This window comes from Oryx dammah, unplaced genomic scaffold (genome assembly GCF_014754425.2).
Source record: "Oryx dammah isolate SB20612 unplaced genomic scaffold, SCBI_Odam_1.1 HiC_scaffold_21, whole genome shotgun sequence".
NCBI classification, from domain to species: Eukaryota; Metazoa; Chordata; class Mammalia; order Artiodactyla; family Bovidae; genus Oryx; species Oryx dammah.
The window spans coordinates 56,349,221-56,371,509 of NW_024070205.1; the positions used below are offsets into that span (position 1 = coordinate 56,349,221).

Genomic DNA, 22,289 nt, shown 5'->3' on the forward strand with positions numbered 1-22,289 from the left:
CAGACACGTTCTGCATCCTTGATGACTTTTTAAAGGGTATATATATGTGTGAGTGAGTGAGTAAGTGTGTGTGTGCTGGGGGCGGGGAGTGTTGGGGTGGGATGCAAAGTGCAGAAAAACTGGTTGGAAAGCTACTGGGATAGTCCAAGGAAGAGATAACAGCAGTGGTATCCAGAAGACGGGGATGAGAAAGACATGTAAGAAATAAAATCTGAACAATTCAAGGACTGAGATGGTGAGGAGGGAGAGGAAGGAGCTAAGGATAGTTCTGAGGCTTCTGGCCTGCACAACTTGGGGACAGTGTCACTCACTGAGACAGGACACTAGAAGAGCAACAGGCGGGCAACATACTGAGCAGGTGGGGGGAGGTCATGAGTTCAGCTTTAGATGTAAGTTTGGGTTATCTTTGAAGGATTACAAGCAAATGTAGGAGGGGTTCTGAGTTGAAGAAATAAATCTGTGTTTGCTTATAGGTGATCATTTAAACCAGAGTAACCCTTGAGACAGACAGCCTTGGAAGAGAACGTTGAGAGTCCTAGGACCATGCCTTGTGAAACTCCAACATTGGGCAGCCAACAAAAAGGAATATGACTCCATTTAAAGGAAAGAGAAAAGGGGGAGCCGAAAACACAGAGGAAAACATAAGGGGAAATATAATCTTCACTCAATACATATTTGCTATATTAAGAATTGATTAATTAACACATGTATTGGACTCAATACATTGTCAAGCAGCTTTAATCATAACGCAGTTTCCATTTCTAGCTTTACTTTTTTTTTCCCCCTTATTTCTACTAAATTTATAAAATCCTAAATTATAATCACAGATTGACCGGTGAAAGGAACGAAGGAAATACTGGGAGGTATGTCAGAGACATTTAGATTAATTAGTACATCCAACCTTACAAAAGCAGTTCTTTAAGAAGATTATGCACAGCTCTCAGACAGATTCTAGGCTATTGATCTAATCACACTAAAAAGTCAAAAGACTAGAAAATTCAATCTGAAGGATAATAGCAAATGGTTCTTAATATACTCTTTGGATATGCTTACTCTGGAAAGTAGTCTTCACATTTGGATGTAACATTTGTATGTTAAACCTCCCTATAATATGTTATTGAACTCTTTGCCCAATAACTGAGGGCTAAAACAGGGTTTAGAAAAGTCAGGGTTTTGGTCCGTGAACTGCCTGAAATACAGTTTGGTCTTTCCAAAAAGGAGCTGCCCCAGTGGTTCAGCAGTTAAGAATCCGCCTGCAAGGCAGGAGACGTGGGTCTGATCCCTGGATCGGGAAGATCCCCCGGAGAAGGAAATGGCAGCCCACTCCAGTATTCTTGCCTAGGAAATTCCATAGACAGAGAAGCCATCCATGGGGTCACAAAAGAGTTAGATACAACCTAGAGATTAAACAAGAGCAACTCTCCAGAAAATCTGGTTATCTTTAACATTTAAACTGTTGATATTTTAGTTAGACATCAACATTATTGGTATCAACTTTTAAAAGAAACTTGTTTAGAAACTAACACAATATTGTAAAGTAATTATCTTTCAATTAAAAATAATTTTAAAAAGAAACTTCTTTGAACAAATGCTCCCTCAAATTCATCATATTTCCGTGTGAAAGATACACTTCTCAATTCTCCACACTGTGTGCTACACAGACATCTCCCAATAGCCAAGATTTTATGAGAGTCCCTGTTTCCAGGATTCCTTTAATATCAAATCAAGGTCAGAGATATGCTACCAACCAAAAATTTCATGGAGAATGAAGCAGTGAGTGACTTGGCATTAGGTATGATCCTATGTATTCACACAGCAGTATCACTCCTTGTAGGTGTGTGAACTTATATATATAAATTCAGTAATGATTCAAAGACAACTTTTGCAGTCTACAACCAGCTTGCTGCTGCTGCTGCTGCTGCTAAGTCGCTTCAGTCGTGTCCAACTCTGTGCAACCCCATAGACGGCAGCCCACCAGGCTCCCTTGTCCCTAGGACTCTCCAGGCAAGAATGCTGGAGTGGGTTGCCATTTCCTTCTCCAATGGGTGAAAGTGAAAAGTGAAAGTGAAGTCGCTCAGTTGTGTCCGACTCTTCATGACCCCGTGGACTGCAGCCTACCAGGCTCCTCCGTCCATGGGATTCTCCAGGCAAGAGTACTGGAGTGGGGTGCCAGCTTACTAAATGCTAATTCTTTTCTTATGACTTAGGTTTTCATTTATCCATGAAAGAACTGGTCAAGACTTTTCCTTCAAATCATCTACACACATGAAAAGAATTGTACACAAGAAGTACTCAGCGCGTAAGTGGTTTTTGCAGCTACAAAGTGAAATATGTGAGAGAGCAAGCATATGTGAGAGTAACTGGTTTTCAACCTATGTTCAACAGGGAGATTTGTTAAGGAATATTGCCAAAGAGCTTCTGCTTTCTTCTTGATCCAAAATATTTGTCAAAAATTATAGGACTGCCTTTACAAGTTTGGTTTTTTGATTTGTTAAAAGAAATGTAATTCTGAATTGCTTCCATGATTCTGTCTTCCTCTCTACTTTTACTGACCAAATTCCTTAACATGATACAGATTATTGTGAAGATATTCTGGAAAACATAACTACCTTACCAGAGAGGTCTCTGGGCTTCATCTGAAAACTCACTGAAGTATAAATGGCTTCAGTTCAGTCCAGTTCAGTTGCTCAGTCATGTCCGACTCTTTGTGACCCCACAAATCGCAGCAAGCCAGGCCTCCCTGTCTATCACCAACTCCCGGAGTTCACTCAAACTCATGTCCATTGAGTCGGTGATGCCATCCAGCCATCTCATCCTCTGTCGTCCCCTTTTCCTTCTGCCCCCAATCCCTCCCAGCATCAGAGTCTTTTCCAATGAGTCAACTCTTTGCGTGAGGTGGCCAAAATATTGGAGTTTCAGCTTTAGCATCATTCCTTCCAAAGAACACCCAGGGCAGATCTCCTTTAGAATGAACTGGTTGGATCTCCTTGCAGTCCAAGGGACTCTCAGAAGTCTTCACCACCACACTGCAAAAGCATCAATTCTTCGGAGCTCAGCTCTCTTCACAGTCCAACTCTCACATCCATACATGACCACTGGAAAAACCAAAGCCTTGACTAGACGGACCTTTGTTGGCAAAGTAATGTCTCTGCTTTTGAATATGCTATCTAGGTTGGTCATAACTTTCCTTCCAAGGAGTAAGCGTCTTTTAATTTCATGGCTGCAGTCACCATCTGCAGTGATTTTGGAGCCCCCAAAAATAAAGTCTGACACTGTTTCCACTGTTTCCCCATCTATTTCCCATGAAATGATGGGACCAGATGCCATGATCTTCGTTTTCTGAATGTTAAGCTTTAAGACAACTTTTTCACTCTCCTCTTTCACTTTCATCAAGAGGCTTTTTAGTTCTTAACTTTCTCCCATAAGGGTGGTGTCATCTGCATATCTGAGGTTATTGATATTTCTCCCGGCAATCTTGATTCCAGCTTGTGCTTCTTCCAGTCCAGTGTTTCTCATGATGTACTCTGCATAGAAGTTAAATAAGCAGGGTGACAGTATACAGCCTTGACGTACTCCTTTTCCTGTTTGGAACCAGTCTGTTGTTCCATGTCCAGTTCTAACTGTTGCTTCCTGACCTGCATACAGGTTTCTCAAGAGGCAGGTCAGGTGGTCTGGTATTCCCATCTCTTTCAGAATTTTCCACAGTTTATTGTGATCCACACAGTCAAAGGCTTTGGCATAGACAATAAAGCAGAAATAGATGTTTTTCTGCAACTCTCTTGCTTTTTCCATGATCCAGCGGATGTTGGCAATTTGATCTCTGGTTCCTCTGCCTTTTGTAAAACCAGCTTGAACATTAGGAAGTTCACAGTTCATGTATTGCTGAAGCCTGGCTTGGAGTTTTTGAGCATTACTTTACTAGTGTGTGAGATGAGTGCAATTGTGCGGTAGTTTGAGCATTCTTTGGCATTGTCTTTCTTTGGGATTGGAATGAAGACTGACCTTTTCCAGTCCTGTGGCCACTGCTGAGTTTTCCAAATTTGCTGGCATATTGAGTGCAGAATTTTCACAGCATCATCTTTCAGGATTGTTACCATTTGACTGTTTTTACACAACAGATAACACACTAGCAGTAAATGAATTATTCATTCAATAAATCTAACTACTAGATGTCAGTTATTGAAACTTTTTATACTTGCCCTGCTTGTGCAAAATCATTGTCATAAGGATCCCTATTCTATGTAACTGGGATGCAGCACTTCTCATTATTAATGAGCTTTAGTAGTCTTATTTCTGTTTTCATTGCAGGTTTTACTACTCAGCAGATGACTTCTGAACCACTGTGCTATTTTTGTGATTTTGAAATATAATGCAATACAGTAAAACAATAAAAGATGCAAATTAATAAGTAATATACAGAAGATGCACCCTGATGATTGTGAGCTGAGACAAACTAACACAAACTTTGTCAATCTGTGTATAAATTAGTATGTCCAAGTTTCAAACTTGGTGGAATTTCAGAGAAAACAACTAATCTTACATTTCAAGTAAGTGAACTATGAATAAAACTGCTTCATCATTCTGCTTTTTCTCCATCAGTAATAGGCTGCTTAAAAGATCCCTAGGGAATCACTTCCATGCATTGGAGAAGGAAATGGCAACCCACTCCAGTGTTCTTGCCTGGAGAATCCCAGGGATGGAGGAGCCTGGTGGGCTGCCATCTATGGGGTCGCACAGAGTTGGACACGACTGAAGTGACTTAGCAGCAGGGAATCACTAGTATAGTTCATAGACCTTACTCTAAAAAACCACTAATATGTGAGGTGGGTGTCATGCTACAAAGAGGAAAAAGTAAATATAACATCTATGCTAAACAGTCTTAAACTATGAAAACGTATTAAATTGGATTCCATTAATTTAAAATATGTAAAATCACTGCAGATGGTGACTGCAGCCATGAAATTAAAAGACGCTTACTCCTTGGAAGGAATGACCAACCTAGAGAGCATATTCAAAAGCAGAGACATTACGTTGCCAACAAAGGTCCGTCTAGTCAAGGCTTTGGTTTTTCCAGTGGTCATGTATGGATGTGAGAGTTGGACTGTGAAGAAAGCTGAGCAACAAAGAATTGATGCTTTTGAACTGTGGTGTTGGAGAAGACTCTTGAGAGTCCCTTGGACTGCAAGGAGATCCAACCAGTCCATTCTGAAGGAGATCAGCCATGGGTGTTCATTGGAAGGACTGATGCTAAAGCTGAAACTCCAATACTTTGGCCACCTAATGCGAAGTGCTGACTCATTGGAAAAGATTCTGATGCTGGGAGGGATTGGGGGCAGAAGGAAAAGGGGAAGACAGAGGATGAGATGGCTGGATGGCATCACCGACTCGATGGACGTGAGTTTGAGTGAACTCCGGGAGTTGGTGATGGACAGGGAGGCCTGGCGTGCTGCGATTCATGGGGTCGCAAAGAGTCAGACACGACTGAGTGACTGAACTGAACTGAACTGAATACAAATAATACAAGTGTATTACGTGAGCAATGTTGAAACTAAAGATGCTAACAATTCCAAAGACCAAACTGTTTTTAAGAACTCTATATTTCAGAAGTTTGGAACAATTGGGGTATCAAATTTAGATTACTTTCATCTACCACTGATGTTGGCAAAGGAAAGTAATATTCCCTATTAATATGCTATACAAAAAAGAATAAACAAGAAGGACCAGCTTAAATTCAGATCAAATTCAGAACAAGACTTAACCAAATACTTCTGGGTTGAGATGAGATTAAAATAAATAGTTACTGCAAATATGTGCTGTCATAATCCCGCCTTTTAAGAAGGACACCTAAGGCATGGAAAGTCATTTTGCTGTTTTTTACTATTACTTGACTATCAGTGCTAAGGGGGGAAAATGATTACTTTTAATTTCATGTTTTATATTTTTATTTCTTAGATATGACTGACTGGCATACGAGATGCTCCTAGCATTCAATGAGTAAGGCCAAATGTTGAATATTCTACAATGCATGAAAACTAAGCAAGCCTTGATCTGTTCTTTTCTAAATCTTTTAACAAAAAGCGAAGCTATGAACATAAATAAAAATTATTCTGAAAACAACAAAATACACATGGTGTACTGGCTACATTTAGTAAATTTCAATCTTTGCTTTTATTTTCACAGATTTAAGAAAACAAAATTGCCATCATTTTTTATATGCCTATTTGGAAAAGCAAGCTTTTATCAGCATGATTAGCCGAATGTAGCAGAATCTAGAACAGAAATTACATCACCAAGTATATTTTTTATCTGAATAACAGTCCAGCTTCACATCTGCATGTCTGCATGTTTCAACAAGCGTGACTTTCGTTCCACAACTTTCTCTGGGCCCCTCTGGGAAAGACAGAGTGGGGGTCACACTGCCCTGCATCCAACAAGCACAACAGGCCTGGACTAGTTCTACATGTCATTCAAAATCACTTAATTTACCAGAGGATCACACAGATTAACCTCGGAAAAGAGAAAAGGCTAGCTGGGCCACGAACAGGGCCTCTGGGCTGTTATGCAGTCTCTGTGTTTTAAAGGGATTCCCAGGAGAGGGGTGGGCAAAAATTTGCCCCACTGTGGCTCTAACACAGGAAGAAAGAGCATTTTTGGATAATTTGTCTGCCCAAGGAAGATGCCTTTTTATAACTCATACCACTAAGTCGTGATTAGCTGAGAGACAGGTACTGGAAGTTTCTCCCCAAAAATATCCAACAAGGTATATATCATCTCACACTCACAGAGAAAAAAAAAAAATCTAGCAAACCTTTCATGTTCATACAGATGAGAAATACTAATACTATGAAAAGCTATACTGGTTGGCAAATTTAAAAGGAATTTCAGTAAGTAAAAACACAGATCTAAATCTCTTAAGTAGAAATATATAAAATAAACTGAGTTATCTGGTACTGAGACAAGTGGGAAGTCTTGATTATCACTGACCCAAATTTTTCATTTAATGTTAGAATCACAGCAGGTATAGTTATACACACCACACTAAAACTTTCTTATAGAATTCTGTTTTAGAAATCCAGTTATTTATACCTCACTTACATATGTGACCACGATCCCATTATATTCTCATAAAAATAATAATGTACTTTATACATAATCATACATATATATCTTATATATTACATAGTGAGCTATATATAAACAACATATATGGCACAAATGCTAAAATATTTGCTTCATTTTTAAAGTACTAAAATGTGTATCTGAGAAAGTTTTCCCAAATAAATAATTAATGAAGCAACACAAACCAGCTTTACTAAATTTACCAGGTCAATTCCCATCCTACTTGCTTTTTTTGGTCCCTATGCTGTTTTATGTTCACTCTTTGAAGAAATGTTCGTATCTTCTACTGTAAGTTAGCTTACGGTAACTTCTACTCTAAGTTAGCTTACAGTACCTTCTACAGTAATCTTCTACTGCAGTTTTTGTGGAGGAAGGAAGAGAAGCAACTGAAGCAATAGGAAAGCCACCTACTGACAAACAGTATCTCATAAGTGAAGCAGAATCCTAAGTACTTCACAATATTTGATACAAAAAGTTTTATCCTACTGTATTAAAAGACATAAGTTCCTTTGACACAGTAAATGCATTTGAGGAGTGGATATTTTTCAAACATTTGATAAATACTTAAATATTAACAAATGTAAATATTATGTTGATATCAAGTCTTTTCTTCATATACTGATGAAATGTAGAATTGTACCTAATGGGAAATTTAGAATAACTGATTCTACAGAGTATCATATATTGATTATAAACTCACATTATAATTACTTACTATGAAAATAATTAAATACCTTTTGTAGACTAGTAGGATTTAGCTGAGTTTTGTCTATTATTTTCACAGCAACCTAAAAAAGAGAATCATTAAATTTTAATTTGAGAATACATATCTTAAAGAATAAAATTTATAAAGAAAACATCTTTTGTTTCATCCTAACTAGATATAGCTATACTGGGGGTTAACATAATTGGATGGTAAAGTTTTGATAACTAGACAGCCTTAGAATATATTCTATTGACCCAAGTCTGTAACCTGTTTCATTCTGAGTCAGTGAAATTAGACCTTTGTTAAAGTTCTTCCAAGGTTCCCCTTTTAAAGTAAAAATTATTTGTACCTTAATATTTGACTCATGATCTTGATAAGTCATAATTATCAGAAGAGAGAGGCTTACAAACTTTTAGTAAGTTAAGTAATACGTGGGGAGAGAGACTGGACACCCAAACTTACGCAAACTAACAAAACAGGTTTAAATGTCCTCTTAAGTCTTTGTCTAATATAGCCTGTGTCCTAATAGCTCCTGGGGTCAAAACAGACAGAGAAGACTAAATTTAACCATAAGTGACAATAATATCATGTATAAAACAAAATGGAAACTTAGCAAAAATGTTTTATCTCAGAATTTTCATAATGTCCTAATTGGATCCAATCACTTAATGTAGAGTGTTAGATGTTTAACTATTTTGAGTCTTTAATATATAAATTATTAAATATATTATTAAAACATATATTTTACCATGTAAATATACCTACTTTGAAACGCACAGGATTTTAGAAACCTGATTCTCTTATTATCTGAGAAAACATCTGTAACACTTGCTCATGTAATCTCTAAATAGATTAAAAATTAGTGGCTAGTTTCCTATACATTTATATTTAATTTACTTCAAGTAGTAGTTTTTTAAATTTATTTTTTATTCAGGTAACAGTGGCTTTTAACACTATGTAAGTTTCATGTGTACAACCTCAGATTTCTATTCCTATATACAGTACAGCTTAAGTAGTAATTAATAAGAAGTTATCCTAGCCCTGTTCCTAGGGTTGAGTAGCAAGGGTAATCTGAAATGTTTATGGAAACCATATAATAAAAAGACAGAAGGCTAAGAAATCCTCGTGTGCAGCACATCTAATTTATAAGAGATGCTAATACGTAAGGACAATTTTTCTGTGCTAGGTATAACTCTACCTATGTACATTTCATTCACACATACCCCAGTGTTTACTATATTACAACTGTTAATTTATTTCCAGAATCAGCTATAGGAAAGCTTTTTTAGTAAGACTCTGGAGAGGTTCAAGTAAGTATTAAAAGGCATTGTGAAAACTTACCTCTCTACCGGTTAGAACATGCCTTGCCAATTTCACTTTGGCAAAATTTCCCTTTCCTATTGTCTTTTGTAAACGGTAATTTCCAATGTGAGGCTGTTCGTCTGTTGCTGACGTAATGGAGTTTCTACACCGAGGGATGTTCTGTCTGCTACTTGATTTGGTTGGCTGGATATGGGGTTCAGTATATCCATCCACAGATGTATGCTAAGAAAAAGGTTAGAAGATTTCATCATTAATTAAACTATATAATTAAAGGACAGTTCAAATAACACTACAAACAATTTTCATTGATAATTCATCTCTAACCTAGAAGGGTAGGATGGGGTAGGAGGTGGGAGGGAGGCTCCAAGCAGAGGGGACATATGTAAACCTATGGCTGATACATGTTGATGTATGGCAGAAACCAGCACAGTACTGTAATTATTCTTCAATTAAAGATAAAGAGGGAAAAAAAATTCATCTCTAATGAAAACAGATTGCGCTACACCATTTCTGGGCATTCTGTTTGCAATTTCTACTTGACTTTAGTTCCCTTTGCCAGGGGGAATATAATAATTTAAAATGAAATGTTCTGCATAGCTTTAGACATATGCTTTTGCTTTTAAAAAGATATAAATGGTTAGATAGCCAGGAGCCCCACAGATCATTACTCTCCTAAGGGTGTTACCCCTGTAGGCTGTGGTGACAATCCAGATCCAGATTGCTTCATTACGATGGCAGAATGTCTTCAGCGCCAAGACAACTTCAGAGTACAGCTCTGTTTCTCTAAACCAGTCCAGCTACTTGTCCTGGTCACTCTTTCATTTGCTGGGCACCTAACTTTGGCCAACTAACCAGCTGTTTCCCATGACAAGTACCTTTAATCAACTCCTCAGCCCCTCACCCAGTTTCCCATGCCCAAGGAGGAGCCATCGATAGCCCTGCTGGATCCATGACCTTATACCCACTGCCTTCTTCCTCACATTAAAATCGTACCCTTTTCAAGGCAGAGACGTCACTTTGTCTCAGTGTCTCACCATCACAGTAACCGACTGTGTTACCCTGGGGCTTAGCACCTCAAGTCCCAGGTAAGGCTGCCTAAGGAACCCTGTTTGCCCAGCTCTGAGTGTCCCTGCTCTTGGCTAGTTTTGTCTACTTTCTGAAGTAAATAAAATTTGTAGCATTTTCGGTAAAAAATGTAGAATTATGCATGACAAACATAACATCATTATCTGACATCTTAAAAATAGCCAAAGATGAGTACAACAAATTAACAAAAGAAAGGAAGGGGCAGCTTTTATTTGCAAAGTAATTCAGACATATGTTGTCCAACCTATACTACCAAAAGCATGTCTAAAACATTTTGATAAGAAATTTCTTAAAGGCAACTTTAAAGATGACAACATTTACTAATTTCATGCAAAGCAGGACTCAAGATCATTTTTCTATTTGTTTTTATTTTTGGTATTTTTTAAAAACTTGGCTCAGGATTAAAGGATTTTCTGTGTCCTACACACACTTGCAGCCATTCTGAGTTAAGAGTCACACTGGGGTATTTTCACAGCAAACTGTACTTCCACGTGATTTGATATACTGCACTGTCATACACTCACTTCTTTGTGTCTGCCACCTTACCATGAGCAACTGGAGGAGACATGTTTTCTTTTCACTTTTATACACTTACCACATTGCAGAGTGCCAGATATATAGGAAAAGTTCAATACACCAATAGTTCTCAAAGTGCTGTCCTTGGACCAGCAACATCAGCATCATCTGGGAACATGCTAGAAATGCAAATTCTCTGACCCTGTTCCAGAGCTACCGAACAGAAAACTCTGGGGGAGGAACCCAGTAAGGAGTATTTTAGCCAGTCCTCCAGGTAATTCTGATGCAGGCAAATCTGAAAACTACTGCAATAAATAATATGATTAGGCAGTAATCACAAAGTTACTCACTGGTTCTTAGCGACTTTTCTATTATCTGAGCATAAACAAGAGATTTTAATTATAAGCATTTTCTCACAGTCAATGGATCATTATAATAATTCCTACAAATAGTACTTCTCTACCTGAACTTGTCCAATGGGACTATGGACTTCTCTATCATTCAAAATTCAGTTTTATCTCCTCGTCAACAAAGTGTTCTATGCCTTTCACAAAGCAGAACTGATTACCCCTCTTTTCTGTTGCTATTTTTATATCCAGGAAAAATTTCTACTATTGGACTATCACATCATCTTCTTAAGTATTGGTCTATGGTTAATTTTCATTGTTAGTTAGTTAGTGTGTGCTCAGTCGTGTCCGACTCTTTGTGACCCCATGGACTGCACCATGCCAGGCTTCTCTGTCCATCACCAACGCCTGGAGCTTACTCAAACTCGTGTCCATTAAGTCGGTGATGCCATCCAACCATCTTATCCTCTGACATCCCCTCCTCCTATCGCCTTCAATCTTTTCCAGCATCAGGGTCTTTTCAAATCAAATCAGTTCTTCATATCAGCTGGCCACAGGATTAGAGTTTCAGCTGTAGCATCAGTCCTTCGAATGAATATTCAGGACTGATTTCCTTTAGGATGGACTGGTTGGATCTCCTTGCAGTCCAAGGGACTCTCAAGAGTCTTCTCCAACACCACAGTTCAAAAGCATCAATTCTTCGGCACTCAGCTTTCTTCACAGTCCAACTCTCACATCCATACATGACTACTGGAAAAACCAAAGCTTTGACTAGATGACCCTTGATTGGCAAAGTAATGTCTCTGTTTTTCAATATGCTGTCTAGGTTGGTCATAACTTTTCTTCCCAGGAGCAAGTGTCTTTGAATTTCATGGCTGCAGTGATTTTGGAGCCCCCAAACATAGAGTCTCTCACTGTTTCCATTGTTTCCCAATCTATTTGCCATGAAGTGATGGAACCAGATGCCATGATCTTAGTTTTCTGAATGTTGAGTTTTAAGACAAACTTTTTCATTCTCCTCTTTCAATTTCATCAAGAGACTCTTTAGTTCTTCGCTTTCTGTCATAAGTGTGGTGTCATCTGCATATCTGAGGTTACTGATATTTCTCCCAGGAATCTTGATTCCAGCTTGTGCTTCATCCAGTCCAGCATTTCTTATGATGTACTATGCATATAAGTTAAACAAGCAGGGTGACAATATACAGCCTTGACGTACTCTTTTTCCTATTTGAAACCAGTCTGTTGTTCCATGTCCAGTTCTAACTGCTGCTTCTTGACCTGCATACAGATTTCTCACCAGGCAGGTCAGGTGGTCTGGTATGCCCATCTCTTTCAGAATTCTCCACAGTGTGTTGTGATCCAAGCAGTCAAAGGCTTTGGCATAGTCAATAAAGCAGAAATAGATGTTTTTCTGGAACTCTCTTGCTTTTCTGATGATCCATTGGATGTTGGCAATTTGATCTCTGGTTCCTCTACTTTTTCTAAAACCAGCTTGAACATCTGGAGGTTCACGGTTCACATACTATTGAAGCCTGGCTTGGAGAATTTGGGGTATTACTTTGCTGGCATGTGAGATGAGTGCAATTGTGTGGCAGTTTGAGCATTCTTTGGCAGTGCCTTTCTTTGGGACTGGAATGAAAACTGATTATTTTCCAGTCTTGTGGCCACTGCTGAGTTTTCCAAATTTGCTGACATACTGAGGGCAGCACTTTCACAGCATCATCTTTGAGGATTTGAAACAGCTCAACTGGAATTCTATCACCTCCAGTTGTTTTGTTTGTAGTGATGCTTCCTATGGCCCACTTGACTTCTCATTCCAGGATGTCTGGCTTCTAGGTGAGTGATCACATCATCGTGGTTATCTGGGTCATGAAGATCTTTTTTGTACAGTTTTTCTGTGTATTCTTGTCACCTCTTCTTAGTAACTTCTGCTTCTGTTAGGTCCATACCATTTCTGTCCTTTATTGTGCCCATCTTTGCATGAAATGTTCCCTTGGTATCTCTCATTTTCTTGAAGAGATCTCTAGTCTTTCCCATTCTATTGTTTTCCTCTATTTCTTTGCATTGATCACTAAGGAAAGCTTTCTTATCTCTCCTTGCTCTTCTTTGGAACTCTGCATTCAAATGGGTAAATCCTTCCTTTTCTCCTTTGCCTTCTGCTTCTCTTCTATTCACAGCTAATTTGTAAGGCCTCCTCAGACAACCATTTTGCCTCTTTGCTTTTCCTTTTCTTGGGGATGGTCTTGACCACTGCCTCCTGTACAATGTCATGAACCTCTGTCCGTAATTCTTCAGGCACTCTATCAGATCTAATCCCTTGAATCTATTTGTCACTTCCACTGTATAATCATAAGGGGTTAGATTTAGGTCATACCTGAATGGTCTAGTGGTTTTCCCTACTTTCTTCAATTTAAGTCTGAATTTGGCAATGCAATCTCAAAAATGACAGATCTCTGTTCATTTCCAAGGCAAACTATTCAATACCCAGTAATCCAAGTCTATGCCCTGACCTGTAATGCTGAAGAAGTTGAAGTTGAATGGTTCTATGAAGACCTACAAGATCTTCTAGAACTAACAGCCAAAAGAAAGTCCTTTTCATTATTATAGGGGACTGGAATGCAAAAGTAAGAAGTCAAGAAACACCTGGATTAACAGGCAAATTTGGCCTTGGAATACAGAATGAAGCAGGGCAAAGGCTAATATAGTTTTGCCAAGAGAACACGCTGGTCATAGCAAACACCCTCTTCCAACAACACAAAAGAAGACTCTACACATGGACATCACGAAATGGTCAATATTGAATATGGTGTTAGGCACAAAAAAAGACAATACAAATACAAAGTAGCCAAGTAAAGAAACTTATGGTCCCTGTGCTCCTGACACCTATACTCGGGATGACTTATGAGGAATGATGTCTTGCTGTCCAGATCTCTTAACAGCAGAATGAGTTAAGATAATTTGAGTTATATCTCAATGCTGGTTGCAGAGCATATTCTGACTATAAATCAAACTGACAGACTGAATTATTAGCTCCAAATTTTCACATCATTTGCCATCTAACTTTCCAATGTCCTCCTACTGAGGGCAGAATATAGTTTTACACTCTTTGGGCATCCAGTCATATGATTTGCTTTGGCCAATAGAATGAGTTCAAAATGGTGGTATAAGCCAGTCCCATACTAGTCATCAAGAGGCCCTGCTGTGTTTCAACTTACTCTCTCACATTTCTGCCATCCCCATGAGAAGGGCGTGTCCAGGCTGAAACCAGAAGGAAGATGAGAAACACACTGAGCAGAGCCACTCCCAGCTGAGGTCAGATTAACTCAACTGATCCCCAGATAACCTGGTGACTCATAAGAAACAACATACGCTTGTGAGTTTGAACCACTGGGTGTTGGGATGACTTGTTACAGAGCAATACAATAGCTGATACATAAGAGCTATCCTTACTTTCTAATTAAGAGGTCATAAAGGAAAAATGAATAATTAGGAGATTCTTATCAGACATGTTCAACTTTTAGCTAAGCTACAAACAACGAAAGAGAGGGCAGTATAATCAGTGACCTAAGGAGAAACTCACTGCAGATGGTGATTGCAGCCATGAAATTAAAAGACGCTTACTCCTGGGAAGAAAAGTTATGACTGACCTAGACAGCATACTGAAAAGCAGAGACATTACTTTGACAACAATGGTCCATCTAGTCAAGGCTATGGTTTTTCCAGTAGTCATGTATGGATGTGAGAGTTGGACTGTGAAGAAAGCTGAGCGCCGAAGAATTGATACTTTTCAACTGTGGTGTTGGAGAAGACTCTTGAGAATCCCTTGGACTGCAAGGAGATCCAACCAGTCCATCCTAAAGGAGATCAGTCCTGGGTGTTCTTTGGAAGGAGTGATGCTAAAGCTGAAACTCCAGTACTTTGGCCACCTCATGTGAAGAGTTGACTCATTGGAAAAGACTCTGATGCTGGGAGGGATTGGGGGCAGGAGGAGAAGGGGACGACAGAGGATGAGATGGCTGGGTGGCATCACTGACTTGATGGACCTGAGTTTGAGTGAACTCCAGGAGATGGTGATAGACAGGGAGGCCTGGTGTGCTGCAATTCATGGGGTCGCAAAGAGTCGGACACGACTGAGCGACCGAACTGAACTGAACTGAAGGAGAAACTCTCGATCAGGTAACCTATCAGTATTTAGGGGCAGCATTCTTAACTGTTCTGTATATCTTAGACAAGTATGGTGAGACACAGAGGTCAGCAAAGTTTTTTTATTAAAAGCTAGACAATAAGTATTTCAGGTTTTGCAGACTCCACTGTCCCTGTTGGGTACTCATTTTTAAAGAAACTTTCTTAGCTCAGGGCCATATAAGAACACACCCAAAGGCTGCATTTGGCCTATAGGATGCAGCTAGCCAACCCCTACTGTAAAATGTCATGGTATGAAAGGCAGAATTTAATTGCTTCTGGCCAATCCTACCAACAGAAAAGGAGATTCTTGGAAAATATAGGTTTGGCAGTGTCTGTACTTAGCAGAGGAGGGGACAGAGGGCTCTTACAAAAATACTATTCTTTCTTATCCCACTCCTAGGATTGGAAAAGGTATTATAGTCTCCAAAATCCTTTTTAAAAATGAGATCTCCTAACTTTCAACATTAAGCATGACCCTTTTTAGGAGCCATCCAACTTTCTCAGAATGCATTTAGAGGAGTCTCAAATTAGAAATTATAATGGAATATAAAGCACATTTTTTATATTATGATTCTAATTATAAAACACCCACTGAAACAAATATTCCTCCCCTCAAACCCCCATTTTTCCTCAGGACTGCCATAGCATCACTCAGCAGCAGAATCTTTCCCTAAAGGAACTTTCTGAAGAGTAATTTGAGATAACTAATCTCACTCCATGCTGATCAATATATTAACTCTCAAACAAGAAGCCTAGAAAAAAATGTTTATCCAGCATGGGCTGAAGTCATGCTGTGCTGTGCTTAGTCATTCAGTCATGTCCAACTCTCTGATCCCATGGACTGCAGCCTGGCAGGCTCTTCTGTCCATCGGGATTCTTCAGGCAAGAATACTGGAGTGGGTTGCCATGCCCTCGTCGGGCTGAAGTCATAGTTAAGTTTAATTAAGAACTGTCTCAACCATAAGGCTGATAGGTACAAGATATTATGCAAGCTCAATAATATAATGGCTATAAATTCTAGTCCCTCATCTTTAGCTGAAAATACAAATTCAGATTTTATTTTCTTTCTTCAAGTTGTCCACTCAATCCAGTAGACACTGAATTCCTTCACTTTTCTGCAGCAGTGGCAACATGAACCTAAATCTGGGCTTGAGATGTAGTGTATTCAAAGTAATTACAGGTAGCGATTTCATTAGCTCTTCAAGGAACTAATCCCATGGATTATCAGACTTAGAATTCCTGAATAATAATAGAATTTTCCCTGCTTTCAATACCAACTGAAATGAAATTTTTCTACTCACTAGCTATGCATCCTTGGGCAAGTTGTTTAATCTTTACGTGCATGTTTCTTCGTCTATTAAAGGAACTAATAATAAAGCCTGCTGCTGTTGCTGCTGCTAAGTCGCTTCAGTTGTGTCCGACTCTGTGTGACCCCATAGACGATAGCCCACCAGGCTCCCCCGTCCCAGGAATTCTCCAGGCAAGAACACTGGAGTGGGTTGCCATTTCCTTCTCCAATGCATGAAAGTGAAAAGTGAAAGTGAAGTTGCTCAGTTGCATCTGACTCCCAGCGACCCCATGGACTGCAACCTACCAGTCTCCTCCAACCATGGGATTTTCCTACCTCATAGCTATTCTGAGGATTACATAAAGTAATTTCTGTAAAGGTGCTCAGAATAGCGCATAGTAAGAACCATACTTACTCCTTGGAAGAAAAGTTATGACCAACCTAGATAGCATATTCAAAAGCAGAGACCCTACTTTGCTGACTAAGGTCCGTCTAGTCAAGGCTATGGTTTTTCCTGTGGTCATGTATGGATATGAGAGTTGGACTATAAAGAAAGCTGAGCGCTGAAGAATTGATGCTTTTGAGCTGTGGTGTTGGAGAAGACTCTTGAGAGTCCCTTGGACTGCAAGGAGATCCAACCAGTCCATTCTGAAGGAGATCAGCCCTGGGATATCTTTGGAGGGAATGATGCTAAAGCTGAAACTCCAGTACTTTGGCCACCTCATGCGAAGAGTTGACTCATTGGAAAAGACTCTGACGCTGGGAGGGATTGGGGGCAGGAGGAGAAGGGGATGACAGAGGATGAGATGGCTGGATGGCATCACTGACTTGATGGACGTGAGTCTGAGTGAACTCCGGGAGATAGTGATGGCCAGGGAGGCCTGGTGTGCTGCGATTCATGGGGTTGCAAAGAGTCGGACACGACTGAGCGACTGAACTGAAATGAACTGAAGAACCATACAAGTGCTTATTGATTCAGTTCAGTTCAGTCGCTTAGTCGTGTCCAACCCTTTGCAACCCCATGAACTGCGGCATGCCAGGCTCCCTGTCCATCACCAACTCCCAGAGTCCACCCAAACCCATGTCCATCGAGTCGATGATGCCATCCAACCATCTCATCCTCTGTCATCCCCTTCTCCTCCTGCCCTCAATCTTTCCCAGCATTAGGGTCCTTTCCAACGAGTCAGCTCTTCACATCAGGTGGCCAAAGTATTGAAGTTTCAGCTTCAACATCAGTCCTTCCAATGAACACCCAGGACTGATCTCCTTTAGGATGGACTGGTTGGATCTCCTTGCAGTCCAAGGGACTCTCAAGAGTCTTCTCCAACACCACAGCTCAAAAGCATCAATTCTTCAGCGCTCAGCTTTCTTTATAGTCCAATTCGCACATCCATACATGACCACTGGAAAAACCATAGCCTTGACTAGATGGACCTTTGTTGGCAAAGTAATGTCTCTGCTTTTTAATATGCTATCTTGGTTGGTCATAACCAAAGAAACAAACAAGCAAACAAACAACAACAAAAAAAAACCCCATCTCCTAGGCCAGAAAACCAATCCCAAATTTCTGCCATTTCCCTGAGTGTTTGTTGCCTGCAATGACTTCTGGTTGCAGGCAGTCAGGTTGCCTGTAACCTGACTGTGTAGAAACTGTACTAGTTTCCGTACAGTCAGGTTTCTTGTCTCTAAGCAACAGAAACCAACTTAGGCTAAGTTTTAAAAAAAAAAAAAAAAAAAGGAATTTTTTTTAAGTCTATTGGTAGCCTGAAAAAAAATTCTGAAGGATAAATTTGTATTCGAGTGAAAGAAGACAAGACTATGCAAATAGCCAAAATAAAATAACTGTACTTGGTAATATGGAGTAAAAAGGAAATAAAATGAGGAGATGTGACAAAATTGTCTAGGGAGGGAGTTGGGGTGAATGCTACTAATGGACTAGATGTAATAAATGATGTTTGAGCTGGACTCAACAGATGGCAATGAGCTAGATAAACAGGAGAAGAGCATTTGAGGCAGTGAAATGAATAAAAAGAAAAACCCCCAAGGTGAGAGCATACTTTGGAGAGTCAAAGAAGAAAGGTACCTAGTAAAATGGTATATTAAATGGAGGATCTTTTGCAAAGGCCTACATGCTGAAAATTCAGTTGTCCAACTGAATACTACTGGAATTCAAACTGTTAAAGTTACGGATATAGAGCCCCTGCACACTGGACCGTACAGAGTCAGATTTAGAAGGCAAAAGATGGTGTAGCTTGGCTAACCTATTAGGTAATGAATGAATAAATGAATACATGAATCAATCAAATGACAAATACATGATAAAGAAAGAATATTCCTGAGAAGTTATATATCATGTATTAGATCTGAAGCTGGGGATGTCACCGCTCACTTCCCAGGACTCTAGAACATGCCACTTTGCACACCATAACTACTCGTCAGTCAGTTAGCACCAATACAGGCCACAACAATTTAGAAACAATAACCAAACTTCTATTTCTCAAAGTCATTGAAAAAAAAAAGTAGGGAAGTTATGGTTCTAATAATGGATAAATAGTTGTATCTGACTAATCTACCAGTAAATAAGAATACAATCTCCAGACAAAATATTAAAAACAATTGTTTGGTGGCCCTGAAGAGCCACAGAAAGAAGCCAAAAACTGGAAGGAGATTGATCTTTGTAAAAAGGGAACCACATAGGGTGAAATTTTTAGTTTCCACCTGGGGCAAACTCTGATCCACCAAGCTCCCAGTGACTGAAATTCAAGCAGAGCAACAAGTCTTACTGGCTTACGGAGTCAGAGGATGGAGCTGATAGCTAAAAAAAAGAATTGATCTAAGAGTGAAAAAGGAAACTCTGATGAAAATAAAGTTACAAAGAATAAAACTCTGAAGTCCTCACACAAACTACAGGTCCCTTGCTGAGCCCTAAACCAAATGTGAGCAAGAGAAACTCCAAAGAACATGGTCAGAAGGAGACAGATACAAGTTTAGGGAAACTATAGATTTGCCTATTGCGTGCTACTGGAAAGGCTGAATTTGAAGTCTGAGTTAAGCCAAATTAACTTCCTGTCAAATCAACACTTGTCAGAGGAAGATAAATAAATCCAGAGACTCTGTTTAGTACTATCAACAATGTCCTATATACAATCAAAATATACTAAATACATGATGGAACAGAAGAATGAGACTGTCAAGAGAAACAGCAGTCAATGGAAATAGACACCAAGATGTTCTAGAAGTTGGACTCAACAGGCAAGAACTTTAAAGCAGTTATGATAACTGTTTCTAAAAGTAAAGGATAATATGATTAGAAGAAACAAACATGGGAAATATCAGCAGAGAAATGGAAACTATAGTTAGAAAGAAGTAAATGCAAATTCTAGAACTGAATAGTATAATACTTTTTAAAAAACTCAATTCACTGGGCAGGTGTGTAGCAGACTGCAAAAGAGAAAGGGTCAACAAACTTGAAGACAGATGAATAAAAATTAGCCAATCTGCAAGAACTGAGAATATCAATTAGTCAATCTAAAGAACTAGGAAGATTAAACAAAAATGCAGAGAGCCCATGATCTGTGGGTCAATAACACACACTAACACATGTGTAAGTGGGGTACTAGAGAAGGAATAAGAAGGAAAGAAGGGAGAAAAAATTACTAGAAGCAATAATGGTCATATAATTCCCCCAGACTATCAACGCCAAGCCAGATAAGTTTGAAGAAAAACAAAAGGAGCTACATCACTAAGTCTAAGTACTAAAAAATTCTGTATAGCTGGGTGAAGCGGGGTGGGAAACCTTAAGAGGAGTTAGGGGAAAGCAACACAATACATACAAAGGGGTGACAATACAAATGGTGGCTCACTTCTTATCAGAAACAATGGCCGTCGGGTGGCAACGAAAGATTTTTGATGTACTGCAGAAAAAAAATAAATGCAACCCCAAATACTTTACCCAGTGAAAACAGTCTTTAAAAAAAGACAATTACTGTAAATCAATAATACTTGAATAAAAATTGTAATAAAAGATGAAGACAAAATATATTTTTAGATGAACGAGAACTGAAAGAATTTGCTGCAGAAGATATATGTTATATGAAATGCTAAGGATAATTTTTCCAGCTAAAATAAAGTGACCGTAGATAGTAATCTAAACCTACAGAAAGGAAAAAAGAGCTCTGGAAATGATAAATATATGAGAAATATAAATAATACATATTTTTTCATCTTTCTTTAGAAATATGACTATATAAAGCAAAAAAGGTAACACCATATTGTGGAGTTTATAAGAAGAATGTATGTGGGAAAAAAAAAAAGCACAAAGATCAGGGGAATTAAAAGGTTCTTTAAAGAGTCTTAATTTTATCTGAACTGTTGCAATATCACCCTATGTAGACTGAAGTAATACATGGGTGCATTCTGTAATCTCTAGAACAACCAATGGGGAGAAAAGGCACTGAAAAAGATACAGAAGCATAGGAAAGTCAACAGAGGAATTAGAATGAAATACTAGGGGTTCCCTGGTGGCTCACTGGTAGAGAATCCACCTGCCAATACAGAAGACAGAGGTTCGATCCCTGGTCCAGAAAGATCCCACATGCCACGAAGCCCATGCATCACAACTATTGATCCTGTGCTCCAGAGTCAGGGAATCGCAACCACTGAAGCCCACGAGCTCTAGAGCCTGTGCTTGGCAACAAGAGCAGCCACTGCAACGAGACGCCCACGCACGGCAAGGAAGAGGAGTCCCTACTCACCGCAACTACAGAGAAGCCTGCTCAGCAACAAAATAAACAAATAGAATTATTTTTTAAATGGAATACTAAAAATTAACTGATTGATTCAAAAGTTGAGAGGAACAAAAGAAGAGAGGAACACCACCAAAGATAACAACAAAATGAAACTAAAAGAAAAACAAAAGAAAAGAAAGACTTACCAAACACTAATAATTATATTTAACGTAAACAAGAATTTCAATTCAAAGACAGGATTAAATGAGCTTTTAAATTAAAAGATGTACTTTAATTAAGAATATACAGATAGGCTGAGAGTAAAATTATGAGAAAAGAAATACTAATGCAAACAGTAATAAGCAAAAGAGAGCTAAAGAAGCTATAATAATGTCAGGCAAAGTAAGACTTCAAAACAAGCAGCACTAACAAAATAAAGACACACAGTTGATAATGATAAAAGGATCAACTCTGAGGAAGACACAACTATCCTAAATATGTATGTGCCTAATAACTGAGTTTCAGTGAACAGAAACTAATAGCAAAGGGAAAAAATACACAAATCCACAACTATGACTGGAGATTTTAACAACACTCTCTCAACAGTTTAAAGAACTTCACTCAAAACCCAGTATGAGTAAGGAAGGTCTGAACACACTATTAATTTGAGGTAGATTACAGATTTCTTAAAGCACATGAATCACAGTCTCCAAGGCAAGAACCCTACTCCAGATTTTTTAAGCTTTAAGCATCAAATTACCTTCCTGGAAAACTGCGTATAGATATTAACAACTGTTGCTTATCAAAGAACGACTTAAAGAACAGCTACATGTCGTACAAAAGCATGATTGAAAATATCATTAATAATGACGACGCCTATTTCACAAGGATCAGGCAATAAATGAATTTAATTGTCAGAAAAATCCTCTCAAATGGTATGCTTCCTTTATTGTATTATCATATAATGATGCCTCCCTCATTCCACAATTTCA

At 38.9% G+C, this 22,289-nt stretch overlaps 1 protein-coding gene across 7 annotated transcripts in view; it reads right to left on the reverse strand.

Annotated features, from left to right (window-relative positions):
• Positions 1-22,289, reverse strand: part of MARK1 (microtubule affinity regulating kinase 1) — a 141,503-nt gene that overhangs the window by 54,139 nt on the left and 65,075 nt on the right. For all 7 annotated transcript variants that reach the window (XM_040263252.1, XM_040263253.1, XM_040263254.1 and 4 more), the window contains exons 2-3: positions 9,167-9,370; positions 7,854-7,907 (exon numbers count right to left, since the gene is read on the reverse strand). In XM_040263252.1, coding sequence (XP_040119186.1) covers positions 7,854-7,907; positions 9,167-9,370 — 258 coding nt within the window. The remainder of the gene's footprint in view (positions 1-7,853; positions 7,908-9,166; positions 9,371-22,289) is intronic.